Raw genomic sequence first — 15,490 nt, forward strand, 5'->3', positions numbered from 1 at the left:
AAACCTCATGTTCAAAACTAATGGACTGAAGATTACATTGATCACAATTCCCTTCTCACCCAGCTCAGGTGCTGGGCTTTTTTCAATCACATCATCAATCACATCACCTATATTTATAGGTGGATCTGGTGAGGGAAAAGAACAAAAGACAAGACAAGGGACAAGGTGGTGGTCTTGCAAAAAACAAGTGGGAAAAATGCCTAGAGGGAGAGTTAGAATGAGTGGTGGGGCTCAGGGCTGGAGAAGGCATGCAAAAGGATACTTCCCAAGATGCCTGGCCAGAGAAGACATCAGGTGTGATGTCGACGAAAACGTGGCCCAATGCTGACGACCAAGCAGATTAGCTTTTTTCCTTCCTCTTTTACAGTGATTTCTTCTGCTCCTTTTTCTTTTTGTGTATTTGATAATGCAGTAAACATACCACTGTCCCAGCTTTTTTGAAACGTGTTGCAGGATTTGCAAATCATTGTATTCTTTTTTCATTTACATTTTACACAACGTCCCAACTTCATTGGAATTGGGGTAGTAGTACTGTGCCTGTAGGAAGTTTGTATTCCTATAGAAAACTCGGAGCTAAAACATTTAATTGAAAAAAAAGACCATCACCAGATCAGTACCGCATAATAATGCCAAATACATCACCACACCAATTGAATTCTATATAAAGTGTTGTGAAATGCCGTCACCAGAATGCAGTGCTTTCAAATGCCACCAGTTGTAATATACATTATAAAAATCATAACCAATGAATACACCTGTACAGTATTTAGCACAGTGGTTTAATTTTCCTTCAAAATATTTTATTTTACAAACTATTTCTTGTCATTTTTGAATGGTTTATCTCTTAAAGAATAAAAACTGAAGGTAATCATTTGTAACACCTGAAAAAGTTTTCTGTAGTAAGTATTTTAGCCATAAGGTCAAGTGAGAGGGGGAAGTGTTTTTTTTAAATATTTGAAAGACACCAGACTCATCGAGAGGATGTAGTACTGCTATAACGGACTGATACAGAAGGTGGCAGCAATACAACAATAAGGATGCTGGCTGCTATTAAACACCATACAAGAAGAAAAGGTGCACTTGATTTTATCCACAGGGTCACGTTTTTGAGAGGATCATGTCTCATGTCAAAATAAAGCCATAATTTTTTAAGTTAGCGGTTTTATATGATGAAATAAATGGAACATGGAAACAAATTTTTAACAGAAATCCGAATACAAATGAAGGTTTTGCAGGACAGAGGTGCTACGGAAGGTGCCATCGTGGAAGTAATAATGTTACAATGTCAAAATAAAGGTTTTGAAAATTAATCCCAGACATTTTCATAATAAAGGATGCATATCATCGTGCCATGCACAAGCCATATCCGAAAGCTGAGGTTGATCTGACAGAGATATGTGAGCCACCCACCCACACACACACACACACACACTTCTTACTTTATAGATAGATATTTTTTTCAGATTTTTCCTCACTTTGCCCTTTACCTATGACCTTGAAATTTGAATCAGTTCTTGCCTATCAGGATATAAATCTTCAGTATCATAATTTGAAAAATTGTGGGCTCCAGGCTGTTCACAAACAAATGGAGGAAAACATAACCTCCTCCGATTTTGTTGTTGGAGGTTATTCAACTGAGAATAACTAATGTGGTGAAGAGGGAAGCTCTAAAATATCTGTTGACCTGTTAAACAGACCATTATTACAAGTTCTGCTGTCCAGTGTCAGCAAAGATCAAAGTTTGATGTATTTGTTGGCTGTATTTTCTCTGTATTTTTGTCACATCTGTACTACCTCACACTGTGTTACGTTGGCTCATCTCTCTTTTGAAAGATCTGTGCAGCTGCTTCTTGCAAAAGGTGCAAGGCCTGACTTTGTCATAAGCAAAGGGGTGGCTGCAATACATTTGGCTGTTGGCAAAGAGAATGAGAAGAACACACGCTGCTTGAAGCTTTTGTTGCAACATGGAGCAGACCCAAATGTCAGGTAATATTTATTTACCCATTGTGGTAAATGTATATAAATTAAAAATGGGCTTCAGTAGCTGTATTTTTTTTATTTTATTTTTTTTAATTTAACCAGGTTAGTCCCATTGATACCTGTTACAGACTAATATGAGCAAACAACAGACAGCTCAAAATGAAATCCAACCAATATGCAGAGAAAACACAGTATTATCAATTAAATTATTTACAAATTTCAGTAGACTCAAACTCCATGGACTTTACAGTTCCTTTAAATTTAGTGAGTGGCCCTCCATCCTGGAGTTTGAGCTTATTCTGGGGAGTATTCCAAGCAGATGGTGCAGAATACATGAAGGGCTTCCTGCCCAACTCTGTCCTTAATTTCAAAGCAGTCATAAGGATGATATCTTAACATCTTAACCTATGTGTGCCATGTTTTGACTACAGAAAAGCGCTTACATAAAACAGACATCGACCAAGAATAACCTTATAGATAAAAGTATACTCATGACTAAGTTGCTGAGCAAACTTAAGGCATCATGATACATGAAAAAGAAGTCTTGTTCCTAATATAAAAGCCTAACTTAAATTTGAGCTTGTTCACCCTCTGTATAATGAGGCTTGAATGAGAGATGGCCATAAGTGCAAAAAAACAAACAAAACCCAACAAAACATTCAGGTCGGTGACTAGGTGTTGACTGATTTTTTTTTTTTTTTTTTTTTTTTTTCATCATGCATCATGAGTATTCTCTTTATTTGTTTTATATAAAGTCTGCATCTGCAAATAATACTTGCATAATGATTAAAGTTGTGTTTTTGTGCATTTCTCACAGATCGTCAGACGGTCTGACTCCCCTTCATGTTGCGGCATTGTGGGGATGTTATCAAAACCTCAAGCTGCTCCTGACGAATGGAGGGAATCCCAGCATCAAAGACCATGTTAGGATGCTTTTTAGATTCATTAGTCATTTTCATAAAGACAACAAAGGGTTGAAGATGCTGAAGTTAAACAGGATGTAGAATAAAAGATTGTTAAAGTACAGGCACTCTTGTATAAAACATAAAATAAGGGAACAACAGTCTGGTGGAGTGTGAGTTGCTGTTCCTGTTAGTCTCAGCTGTAATATCCTTCACCTCATTGTAGTGCTTGGTAACAATTGTAATGTTTTTGCAACAACACTGAGTAAAGCCAGATGAATTCAGGGTTCTCGCCAGCGCATTTGAGCATAGGGTGCCCCTATGCTGTGATTTGGATCTCCTATGCTGTGATTTAACCAGCATAGGGGGGCATTTCTGTTTTTTTTTTTTTTTTTTTTTAAGGACATGTTGCACATTATTTAACAGTCAGCAACACAAAGTGGCTCTAAAAATGCAGGAAATAGTGTTTCAGAGGGTTTTTTTTTTTTTGTTTTTTTTTAAGAAATTTTGTTGTCTGTCAGGCAGCAGGTGCTTGCAATAACAAATTATAGTTTCTCGTCCGGGGTGGTTCTGGCAAAATTTAAACATGCAGTGGTCCAGTCTTTGCTTAAAATCCCAGTCTTGATCACACGATTTTGGCTAATTATAGGCCCATTTCTAAACTGCCTTTTTTTTTGTCTAAGATTTTAGAAAAAAATTGTTTATTGCTAATTAAGCAATTTTTTTTAATGAAAATGGGATTCTGGGAGAGTTTGTCATGTTTTAGGCCATTTCATAGCACAGAGTCTGCATTAGTTAAGCTCTTTAATGACATTTTTTTCTTGAATGTGACAGTTAACTGTTATCTTGGTTTTGTTCGATTTTACTGCTGCTTTGGATACTGCTGATAACAGTATTTTATTATCTCGACTACATCACTTGGTGGGCATTGGTGGTATTGTACTTGAGTGGTTCTGGTCCTATTTGACAGACAGGATGTTTTTTGTGAATATTGGTGGCTTTGAATCTTCTGTAGTCCTTTTGTCATGTGGTGTTCCACAGGGCACTATTTTGGGGCCTGTGCTGCTTTTTTTTTTTTTCTCTATATTTATTGCCTCTGGGGACTTTTTTTTTAAGAAGACATGGGATTTTATTCCTCTACTATGCAGATGATTGCCATTTATTTGCCTGTGACTCGGAGGGATGGTCAGTCATTGAAACGGCTCCTGGCATACTTAGAGGATATTAAAGCCTGGCTGCCTTGAATTTCCTAAATTTTAATGAAATGTAAACAAAGGTGACGGTTTTTGGACCTAGTAGTCTTTTTGACCCCTGCTCTGTTGATTTGGGACCCCTGGAAGCATATTTTAAACCTGTTATTCTTAATCTTGGTTTTAAGATGGATGGTGATCTTAAAATGGGCAGTCAAATTGCAACAGTGGTGAAATCTGGTTTGTATCATTTGAGACATTTGGCGACAGTGAAACCTTTTCTTTCTAGGCAACATTTTGAGATTGTTATTCATGCTTTTGTGTTATCTCTTGTGGATTAATGCAATTCGCTCCATGTGGGTGTAAATCAGTCACTTCTCTCCCACCTGCAGTTGGTCCAGAATGCTGCGGCGCGGCTTTTAACAGGGGCTCAGAGGAGGGAGCATATGACTCCTGTCCTGGCCACACTTCACTGGTTGCCGGTTCATTTTAAAATTATTATTATTATTTTTTTAAGTCCCTCCATGGCTTAACTTCATTGTACCTCTCTGGGCTTTTTCAACCTTATATACCTACTGGGTCTCTCAGATTGGCTGACCAGCTGCTTCTGCAAGGCCCTAGGTCAAAAAGAAAGCTCAGGGGGACAGGGCTTTTGCTGTAGTTGCTTTCAAACTGTGGAACAGCTTGTCTCTGGGTGTTAGGGAGGTACCCTCATTGGTTATTTTTAAAGTTTGTTTAAAAATGCATCTTTCTTCCTTTGCTTTTAACACCAATGAGGCTTAGTTTGCTAATTTTTAATTGCATTTTAGTGGTTCTTTTTTATTTTATTGTGTTTTAATTTGTATTATGTATGTAGTGTATAGCACCTTGTGTCAGTGCCAGCTGTTTTAAGGTGCTTTATAAGTAAAGTTGGTATGGTATTGATTCACCCTGGCCCTTCTACAATACTCGCGCCTGCAATGTTCGTCATGCAGCTATGCCCCGCTAAGTTCCCCCCTATGCTGTGAAAAAATCCTGGCGAGAACCCTGGAATTGATTGGAAAAGTTTGAGCTCCAGCAAAATTTTTCAGATATCTGGCTGATGATGGATGGATGATGGTGATGCATTTTTGGTTATTGCCTTGATTCATGCAGGAAGGTAACACACCGGAGCAGCTAGCATGGCAACAGGAGAATCGAAAATGTGCCCAGCTTCTTCAGCAGTACCAGGCTACCTCAGCGGAGTCGGAGGATGACATTTTGCCTCAGTTCCAATATGGTAAGACAGTTTCTTTGGACAGCTTTTTTTGGAAATAAATAACTTTGAACATAAAGATTTGCGTACCCGGATGATCCTAGGAGCTATGTTGTCGGGGGCTTTGTGCTCCCTGTAGGGTCTCCCAAGGTAAACAGGTCCTAGGTGACGGGTCAGACTAAGGGCAGCTCAGAACCTCCATGACCAGTGAAACATCAAGGACCGAGATGTCGCCCGGTATGGCGGAGCCAGGGTCCCACCCTGGAGCCAGGCCTGGAGTTGGGGTCGCGCGCAAGCGTCTGGTGGTCGGGCCTTAGCCCATGGGGCCCGGCCGGGCTCAACCCGAAGGAGCAACGTGGGACCGCCCTCCTGTGGGTTCACCACCTGCAGAGGGGGCCATGGGGGTCGGGTGCAGAGAGGATTGGGTGGCGATCGAGGGTGGGTGGCCCGGCGGCCCGGTCCATGCTCACAGCCCCTGGCTGTTGGGACGTGGAATGTCACCTCGCTGGGGGGCAAGGAGCCTGAGCTTGTGTGGGAGGTTGAGAGATACCGACTAGAGATAGTCGGGCTCACCTCCACGCACAGCATGGGCTCTGGTACCCAACTCCTGGAGAGGGGCTGGACGTTTCATTTTTCTGCCGTTGCCCACGAGGAGAGGCGGAGAGCTGGGGTTGCATTGCTTATTGCTCCCCAGCTCAGATACCATGTGTTGGAGTTCACTCCGGTGAACGAGAGTGTCGCGTCCCTACGCCTTCAGGTCGGGGACAGGTCTCTCACCGTTGTCTCGGCCTACGGGCCGAGCGGCAGTGCAGAGTACCCGACCTTCCTGGAGTCCCTGGGAGGGGTACTAGATAGCACTCCGACTGGGGACTCCATTGTTCTCCTGGGGGATTTCAACGCCCACGTGGGTGGTGACAGTGAGACCTGGAGGGGGGTGATCGGGAAGCACGGCCTCCCCGATCTGAACCCGAGTGGTGTTCAGTTGTTGGACTTCTGTGCTAGTCACAGTTTGTCCATCATGAACACCGTGTTCGAGCACAAGGGTGTCCATAAGTGCACGTGGCACCAGGACACCCTGAGCCGGAGGTCAATGATCGACTTTGTAGTCGTATCATCTGACCTTCGGCCACGTGTCTCGGACACTCGGGTAAAGAGAGGGGCAGAGCTGTCGACCGATCACCACCTGGTGGTGAGTTGGATCCGCTGGGAGGGGAGGAAGCCGGTCAGACCTGGCAGGCCCAAACGTATCGTGAGGGTCTGCTGGGAATGACTGGCGGCACCCTCTGTCAGGGAGGTCTTCAACTCCCACCTCCGGGACAGCTTCTCCCAGATCCCGGGGGAGATTGGAGACATGGAGTCCGAGTGGACCATGTTCTCCACCTCCATTGTTGATGCGGCTGCTTGTAGCTGTGGTCGCAAGGTCTCTGGTGCCTGTCGCGGTGGCAATCCCCAAACCCGGTGGTGGACACCGGAAGTAAGGGATGCCGTCAAGCTGAAGAAGGTGTGCTACTTATCTTTGTTGGTAGGTGGGACCCCAGAGGCAGCTGACAGGTACCAGCAGGCCAAGCGTGCCGCAGCCCGTGCGGTCGCAGAGGCAAAAACCCGAGTCTGGGAGGAGTTCGGGGAGGCTATGGAGGAGGACTATCGGTCGGCCTCGAAGAGATTCTGGCAAACCGTCCGATGCCTCGGGAGGCGGAAGCAGCTCTCCACCGGCACTGTTTACGGTGCGTGTGGGGAGCTGTTGACCCTGACTGGGGATGTTGTTGTGTGGTGGAAGGAGTACTTCAAGGATCTCCTCAATCCCATCGTCACGTCTTCCAAAGAGGAAGCAGAGACTGGGGACCCAGAGGCGAACTCATCCATTACCCAGGCAGAAGTCACCGAGGTGGTTAGAAAGCTCCATGGTGGCAAGGCTCCTGGGGTGGATGAAATCCGTCCTGAGTACCTTAAGTGTCTGGATGTTGTGGGACTGTCTTGGCTGACACGCCTCTGCAACATCGTGTGGCGATCGGGGACAGTGCCTCTGGATTGGTCCCTCTGTTTAAGAAGGGGGACCGGAGGGTGTGTTCCAACTATAGGGGGATCACACTCCTCAGCCTCCCCGGTAAGGTCTATTCCAGAGTACTGGAGAGGAGAATTCGACCGATGGTCGAACCTCGGATTCAGGAGGAGCAATGTGTTTTTCGTCCTGGTCGCAGCACACTGGACCAGCTCTACACGCTCCATCGGGTGCTCGAGGGTTCATGGGAATTTGCCCAACCAGTCCACATGTGTTTTGTGGATCTGGAGAAGGCGTTTGACCGTGTCCCTCGGGGCACTCTGTGGGGAGTGCTCCGGGAGTACGGGGTCCGGGGTCCTTTGGTAAGGGCTATCCGGTCCCTGTACGACCGCAGCAGGAGCTTGGTTCGCATTGCCGGTAGTAAGTCAAACCTGTTTCCAGTGCACGTTGGCCTCCGCCAGGGCTGCCCTTTGTCACTGGTTCTGTTCATTATTTTTATGGACAGAATTTCTAGGCGCAGCCAGGGTGTAGAGGGGTTCTGGTTTGGGAACCACAGAATCTCGTCTCTGCTGTTTGCGGACGATGTGGTTCTGTTGGCTTCGTCAAATCAGGACCTTCAGCGTGCACTGGGGCGGTTTGCAGCCGAGTGTGAGGTGTCCGGGATGAAAATCAGCACCTCCAAATCCGAGGCCATGGTTCTCGACTGGAAAAAGGTGCTTTGCCCTCTTCAGGTCGGTGGAGTGTCCTTGCCTCAAGTGTAGGAGTTTAAGTATCTCGGGGTCTTGTTCACGATTGAGCGACGGATGGAGCGTGAGATCGATAAACGGATTGGTGCAGCGTCTGCAGTGATGCGGTCACTGTATCAGACCGTCGTGAAGAGAGAGCTGAGTAGGGGGGCAAAGCTCTCGATTTACCAATCGATCTACGTTCCGATCCTCACCTATGGTCATGAGATTTGGCTCATGACCGAAAGAACGAGATCGCGGGTACAAGCGGCCGAGATGAGTTTCCTCCGCAGGGTGGCTGGGCACTCCCTTAGAGATAGGGTGAGGAGCTCGGTCACTCGGGAGGAGCTCGGAGTCGAGCCACTGCTCCTCCACGTCGAAAGGAGTCAGTTGAGGTGGCTCAGGCATCTTTTCCGGATGCCCCCTGGACGCCTCGCTGGAGAGGTGTTCCGGGCAAGTCCCATTAGGAGGAGGCCCCGGGGAAGACCCAGGACACGCTGGAAGGATTACATCTCTCGGCTGGCTTGGGAACGCCTTGGGGTTCCCCCGGAGGAGCTGGGGGAGGTGTGTGTTGATCGGGAGGTCTGGGCGGCTTTGCTTGAGCTGCTGCCCCCGCGACCCGTCTCCGGATAAAGCGGAAGAAAATGGATGGATGGATGGATAACTTTGAATATGTATAAGTTTGGCTTCTGTACAAAGTTTATGGTTCAGACTTGTGTGATTTCCAGAGCTGGATAACTTGATACTTGAAAAAAGTTTTGGCACTACATGTTAATTGTTATGCATAATTTCCACAATATCTTTACACAGCATATACCCATTTTTAGTGACAATTTTACTTTGGCATTTTTTAAAATGATTATATGCTGAAAATCACACTTTGATTAGATTTTTTTTTTTTTATTGAATTTTTACAATGATGTGTATGATTGTACCACGCAGTTATTAAACATTCTGCAGTAAAATGACTTTAGTGTTATCACAGAAGCACTTGGAGACACATTTTTCAAGAATGTGATGGGAGTTTGCTGATAATTTGATTTGTTTTTATGGAATTTTCAATATCTGACCTTTTTGAGCTGGATACATGGTTTCAGCTATAATTCATTCCGAAATGAAAATAAAATAAAATCAGATTAATTCTTGCTATGTGATAAAATGGAGGTCATCCAGTGTTGTCAACAACAATAGAGTCCTTATTTATTTTGTGGCTATGTATGTTAAGACATATGGCCTCAATTTATTTTTTACGCTCTCGTGCCTGATTAATTTGTGTCTGCACATTTATTTTTGCATGGCCATGAGGTATTTTTCTTGTACCCACCTAGAGTGGGGAGGTGGGGTATCATTTTATAAGCTTGGTTACAGATCTGTATTTTATTTTATTTTTAGTATTTTTCCACCTGGTAAGAACTCCATGTTAAATTTACAGCTTGTCTCTATTTTTGTATCCACAGTTGTGTACTCTGACCAGATTGACATGTCCAGCTATGTTGAATCGGATTCCACCTTGAGTTCCCGCTCATCTGTGATTATTGACTTTGAGGAGGCCCCACTGAGCAGCACAAGGTGCTCATCATTTTTCAACCTGCTTGCCATTAATGGAAGAGCAAGCTCAAGAGAAATGCCATATAGCAAACATTCTGAAAAATCCAGTAAGAGATGTTGCAGCCAAGAATGGGACAATACCTCACACTGGCCATCTGAAGGTCCCTCTTTATTATCAAGCACTCGTATGTCTGCAGCAGGGCTTGTGCATACAATACCAACTTTTAAGGAGGATGATTTATTTACTGATAGCTGTGTTTTGACATCAACAGAAAATTTCCAATCTGAAACTTTTGGCAGAACCCCCCTCTCTCCAAGGGTCCCTCACCCACCCCGTCCTTCTGGGCAAAGGAGCTGGAAGAGTGTAAGCTTCAGGGAAGTAGATGAATATTTCCCCGTTTTTAGTCCTGAATCCCCCCAACAGCCATCAACTCTTAATGGAAATCACTGTGCCAGTAGTTTACCTTTTGACTTGTCTGAATACTCCAGTTTCCTGGATTCAGAACGCATGGCCACCGTATTACACAAGCAGGGAATTGATGTCACATCACCCGATCATGTTTTTGTCTTCTCCAGAGAGAGTAGTGAGAGCACCGAAGAGGACATGGAGAAAACGGTCATCAGTCCCTTGCATCTGCAAGAGAATGATGATGGGAAGGAGTGTGATTCTGTGAAAGAGAATCAAAAGAATCTTCCTGCGCAGATAGTTCATAGTGGTACAAGCAGCAGTGGGACTAGCAGTAGTAATTACAGTAGCTGTGAGAGTGACCATTACACGAGCGCTCTGGATACTCCCACAACCCTGCCTGCAGAAGAAAATGTGACTGGTGATACTGAATCTGACAAAAAGATGCAAATTTCTAAAGACTGTGTTCCTGTTTTTACAAGCCAAAATGGGAACATTGACTCTGTGCAAAATGAACCACGAACAGATTCAGAACTTCAAAGTATAGGGCATTTACCAGGTTTGGTTGATAAACTGACATTGTCTGAAAACATTTGTGAGCCAAATGCAAATGTGACTCCGTCAGATGGTAGCGGTTCTGACAAGGAAAGCGTGAGTGTTGCGTCAGACACTCGGGTGGTTGGTACAACTATACAGTCAGAAGACAACTTTGACCTTTCAGTCATCCGATGTCCCTTCGTAACAGGCAGGACACACTCAAGGTTGAGTCGCTCAGTAAGAACCAGCAGAACTCCTGAGAGTCTTTCCTTAACATCTTCTCTCTTTGAGGAGGACCTACCTGCACCAAGGCGCACACTCCGTCACACACCCAGGTCTCAAAGAAGAGATGACGGCTTGTATAATTCGCCATGTGGACTTTATGCTCCATCTTATTCTGGGAGTGTCACAAAAACTGACCCGCTGCTGTCAGATTGCCCGGATAGACAGTGTAGCACCTTCAGAGCTACTTCAAGTGCTAGCAGTAGTCAAGATGATACCATCATCTTGCCCAAGAGTACTCACTCTGCTGGTGAAACACAGACTTTGTGTGACACTGTTGTGGTGGAGAAAAAACTGGACTCTTCAACATATGTTTATGATAGAAATTTTGAGGAGATCGTACAGGCTATAAGAGACAAAAATCTCAATGAAGGTGGGAATTTTCTAACTGATGGTACGACAAGTGCAGACAAGACGTCAAATGGTGATGTAAATAATGTGTGTGGTTTGGATCAAGTAAATGGCCTAAAAGCCACAGATGTCTGCATTACTGAAGACTGTAGTTCTCGGACAAGTTCTGTGTCATCGTCATCAAATTCCAGCTATTTTTCACCAAGGAAGTCTACAGAAAGCTCTGACACTCCTTGCACCCCGGGTGCTGGATGTACCCCCAGATACAGCATGAGCCGGATGACAGGTCGCCAGAGGCCACAGCATTTTGCTAACCTGTCTTACACCCCTGGAGGGCGCCCACACATTCAGGATCTGGATGAACCAGTGGAGTACCTCTACACTGATACAGAACAGGGTCACGAGCTGATTGAGACTCACATTCCGCCCACATCCAACAGCTCGCTCAGTTCCAGCATACTGACCTCCAGCGGTGATGAGACTGTCCTTTATGACTGGCGCTCCATGCGAACCAGTGTGATGAAAAATATAGAAAAGAAGAACCAGATACCCCAGGAAGTGGTACATAGGGTAGAAAATGATAAGGATGGTGACATCTCTTTGCCAGAGACCACCGGGTTGACTGACAGAGAGCTGAGACTGAAGCTTTTGGAGCTGGGTGAAAGCCCTGGTCCAATCAGCAGTCGCACCAGGCCCACCTACATGCGGAAACTGTGCAGTCTGCTGCAGAAGTCAAGCTGTGAGTCACATCAACAACAGAAGCAGTCAGACCAGTCCCAACCAGGTAATACGTCCACTCATAAGATGGAATTCAATTTGCCACCAGTTCAAGTAGACATGACTTGTAATATTAATGTGCTTTTTGATGTCATGTCATTTTGTGTCCTACCCCATCCCACTTAGATTTAGGTTATAGTCCAGAATTGTGCCGGGCCCTGCAGACCTTTGAGCTGCCAGATTGCCAGGCTGATGAGCATGCATTGTGCCAGCAGTTTGACCAACCAGATCAGAATAGAAAGTGGAGGGAGGGCATTATCAAGTCCAGCTTCAACTACCTGCTGCTCGATCCAAGGTCTCTCAGTAAAAATGCTTATTTGTGTCTGGTTTCATGATTATTTTCAAAATGCCTTGTCATAATGCAGTTCTTACAGTGCTTTTAATTGAGACTGAAAGCTGTTCTGAGCACTACCAGTTAGATCTGGTGGGCCTTGCTTCCATGCACAGCCTCAGCTCCGGAACCACTCTCCTTGATAGGGGTTGGACCTTGTTCTTTTCTGGAGTTGCACATTGTGCGAGGCGCCAGGCGGTTGTGGGGATATTCACTAGTCCCCGGCTGAGTATCACTATGTTTGAGTTTGTCCCGGTAGATGAGAGGGTTGCCTCACTGCACCTTGTGGTGGTGCTGATGGGGAGGACTCTGACTGTTTTTGTGTATGCACCGAACAGTAGTTTGGAGTATTTGGCCTTCTTGGAGTCCCTGACTGGAGTCTTGTATGGGGATCCAGGGGGCAACTCCATTTTTCGCCTGGGGGACTTCAGCGCACAACATAAGAGGATGGGGGATCACTTTGGACAGACCGGGTAATTCCAAACAGATAGTGCAAGTGAACTGTGAATGTCTGGAGGAGCCCACTGTCCGACAGATCTTCAACTCACATCTCCGGCAGAGCTTTTTTGGCATCCCTGTGGAGGTTGGGGCATTGAACTAGAATGGGCAATGTTCAAAGCTTCCATTGCTGAAGCTGCAACAGGGAGCTATGACCTGAAGGTCTTAGGTGCCTCAAGGGGCTGCAGCCCTCTAACACCATACAACTGAAAAAGGAGTCCTTCCATGTTGCATGGCCTCAGATTTAGAGGCCATGGTTCTCAGCAGGAAACCGATGGATTGCCTACTCTGGGTCAGGAAGGAGTTCTTGCCCCAAGTAAAGGAGTTCAAGTACCTCGTCTTGTCCACAAGTGAGGACAAGTGTGAGATTTGCTGGAGAATCAGCGCAGCAGGGACGATATTGCATTCGCTCTATCATACTGTTGTGATGAAAATGGAACTGAGCCAAAAAGTGAAGTTCTTGATCTACCTGTTAATCTTTATTCCTACTTTCACGTATGGTCATGACAGAAAGAACTAGATCGCAGGTACAAGCTGCTAAAATAGGTTTCCTCAGGAGGGTGGCTGGTGTCTCCTTTAGAGATAAGGTGAGAAGCTTGGTCATCCCTGAGGAGCTCAGAGTAGAGCCACTGCTCCTTCACATTGAAAGGAGCCAGCTTGCATGGTTCGGGCATCTAGTAAGCATGCTCCCTAGGGAGGTATTCCAGGCACGTCTATCTAGGAGAAGACCCGGGGAAGACCCAGGAATAGGTGGAGAGATTATATCTCCACACTGACCTGGGAACGCCTTAGTATCCACCAGTCAGAGGTGGCTAATGTGGCCCAGGAAAGCGAAGTTTGAGGTCCCTCGCTGGAGCTGTTGCCCCTGCGACCCCATCCCGGAAAAGTGGTTGATGATGAGATGAGATGAGCTGTTCAGATCAGTTGTCTTTTTTCTTTTTTTTTCCCCTAAGGCCATAAATTATCAGCCACAGTATAACTACTTGTTCTGTGAGTTCATATGATTTGCCTTAAAAACCAGGATAATTCTCTAAAAAGTTTCTTGATATACTGTATATTGTTCTCTCTCAATAAGTATGTCGAGTTGCTTTCTTTTTCTGACAGAGTGACAAAAAACCTCCCATTTCGCAGTCACGTTATGACTCCACAGGAGTGTTTCCAGACATTCATCCGGGCCATATTTTATGTGGGTAAAGGAAAGCGCTCTCGCCCTTACAGCCACCTGTATGAGGCATTAGAGTACTACAAAGGAGACAAAACATCCAAGGTATGGCAACATAAACTTCTGGTCTGCGCCTTGTTGAATGTAACATTTCATCTTTCACATTATGAAATATTCTGTCCATTGCACAAATGAAAAAAAGAAATCATTATTTGTTTTATATAATGCCTAAAATAAAATGTTGTCATTTAATATTTTATTAATTTAGAAAAGGGATTTACATTTTGGTTTGCGTCACTGATCCTTTGAAGTCAAGAGGTTTCAAACAGTCCAACAACAACATTCAATAGCAATCCAGTGCAATCCAGAATTATTCTCAGTCAACTTGCAAAAACAGTCAGGTAGTTCAAAAACAATGCAATCCAAAAGTGTTTGTGTACTGACTGCTGGACTGCTTTCCTCAGTCCAGTGAAAAATCGTGACTGAAATTTGTTGAGCTCTTCATCCGGCAGCATTAGTGTTTTGCCAGTGAATAATGCAAATGCCTCCAGACGGCTTACAACATACTAGATTTGTTTTTTTTTTTTTTTTTTTTTTTTGTGTGTGTTAAAAAAATGAGCACCATCAATAAGCTAATTGAAATTGTCATCTGTCACCAAAACAAAGATCGCCATGTTTGTTTTTAAACTAAGCACCATCGCCTTGGTTTTACTTCTTAAGGTGGTTGCAGCGTGCAAAGGTACAAAACATATGGAACCAAATTTGCACAGTAAATGGAACAAAATAGCAAATGGGACAAATTATTAAAATCACGTGACATACAAACCACCAATCAAATGACAAGGATCTATTTAGGTGTTGTATAAAAGCTAATTATAAATTAGTGTGAGCAGATAAGTATTTAGTCATGAATTGAATAACCTATATAATCAGATTGTCTTAACTCAGCAGCCAAGGGTCTATGAATAGAATAAACCCCTGGTTTGGTGACTTCTTCTTTACCTTTGGAACACACAGGAATCTGAGAATGGTGACCAGAGGCTGGTAATAAAATAAATAATAAGAATAAAAAAAACTTTATTGTCCCCAAAGGGAAATTTGTCCTGGGCACAGTGCTACATGTTGCTTAAAAACAGCACAGAAAACAATAAAACAGATACAAACAACACACATTCAGCCACAGAGTTGGTAAAGTGCAGGTTAAGTACTGTGCAGAGAATCTGATGTACGTGATGATCTAGTGTTCAGCAGTTTAATAGAAGATGGGACAAAGGACAACTTAAATCTTAGTCCTACACTGTGGCACCCTCAGTCTCCGTCCCGAAGGCAGCAGGACATATTCACTGTGAAGCGGATGCTCTGGGTCCTTTGAAATGATTTTCCCTCTTCTTACCACTGCCTCTTCATATAAGGCTTGAATAGGCAGGTCATCTTTTAGTCCTACTACTTTCATGGCTGTTTTATGGATGTGAGCAAGCTTGTTTTTCAGCTGGACAGACAGGGTACCAAACCACGCTGTAATCCCATAACGAATGAGGCTTTCGAGTGTTGCTCTGTAAAAAACAAGC

At 44.5% G+C, this 15,490-nt stretch overlaps 1 protein-coding gene across 1 annotated transcript in view; it reads left to right on the forward strand.

Annotated features, from left to right (window-relative positions):
* Window positions 1–217: 217 nt before the first annotated feature.
* ankle1 (ankyrin repeat and LEM domain containing 1) overlaps window positions 218–15,490 on the forward strand; it is a 20,088-nt gene continuing 4,815 nt past the window's right edge. The window contains exons 1-7 of the mRNA XM_034179167.1: window positions 218–294; window positions 1,834–1,986; window positions 2,798–2,903; window positions 5,207–5,330; window positions 9,488–11,938; window positions 12,058–12,226; window positions 13,865–14,027. Of these exons, the coding sequence (XP_034035058.1) occupies window positions 218–294; window positions 1,834–1,986; window positions 2,798–2,903; window positions 5,207–5,330; window positions 9,488–11,938; window positions 12,058–12,226; window positions 13,865–14,027 (3,243 nt within the window). The remainder of the gene's footprint in view (window positions 295–1,833; window positions 1,987–2,797; window positions 2,904–5,206; window positions 5,331–9,487; window positions 11,939–12,057; window positions 12,227–13,864; window positions 14,028–15,490) is intronic.

The sequence above is a fragment of the Thalassophryne amazonica genome, chromosome 10, assembly GCF_902500255.1.
Source record: "Thalassophryne amazonica chromosome 10, fThaAma1.1, whole genome shotgun sequence".
In the NCBI taxonomy this organism is placed as follows: domain Eukaryota; kingdom Metazoa; phylum Chordata; class Actinopteri; order Batrachoidiformes; family Batrachoididae; genus Thalassophryne; species Thalassophryne amazonica.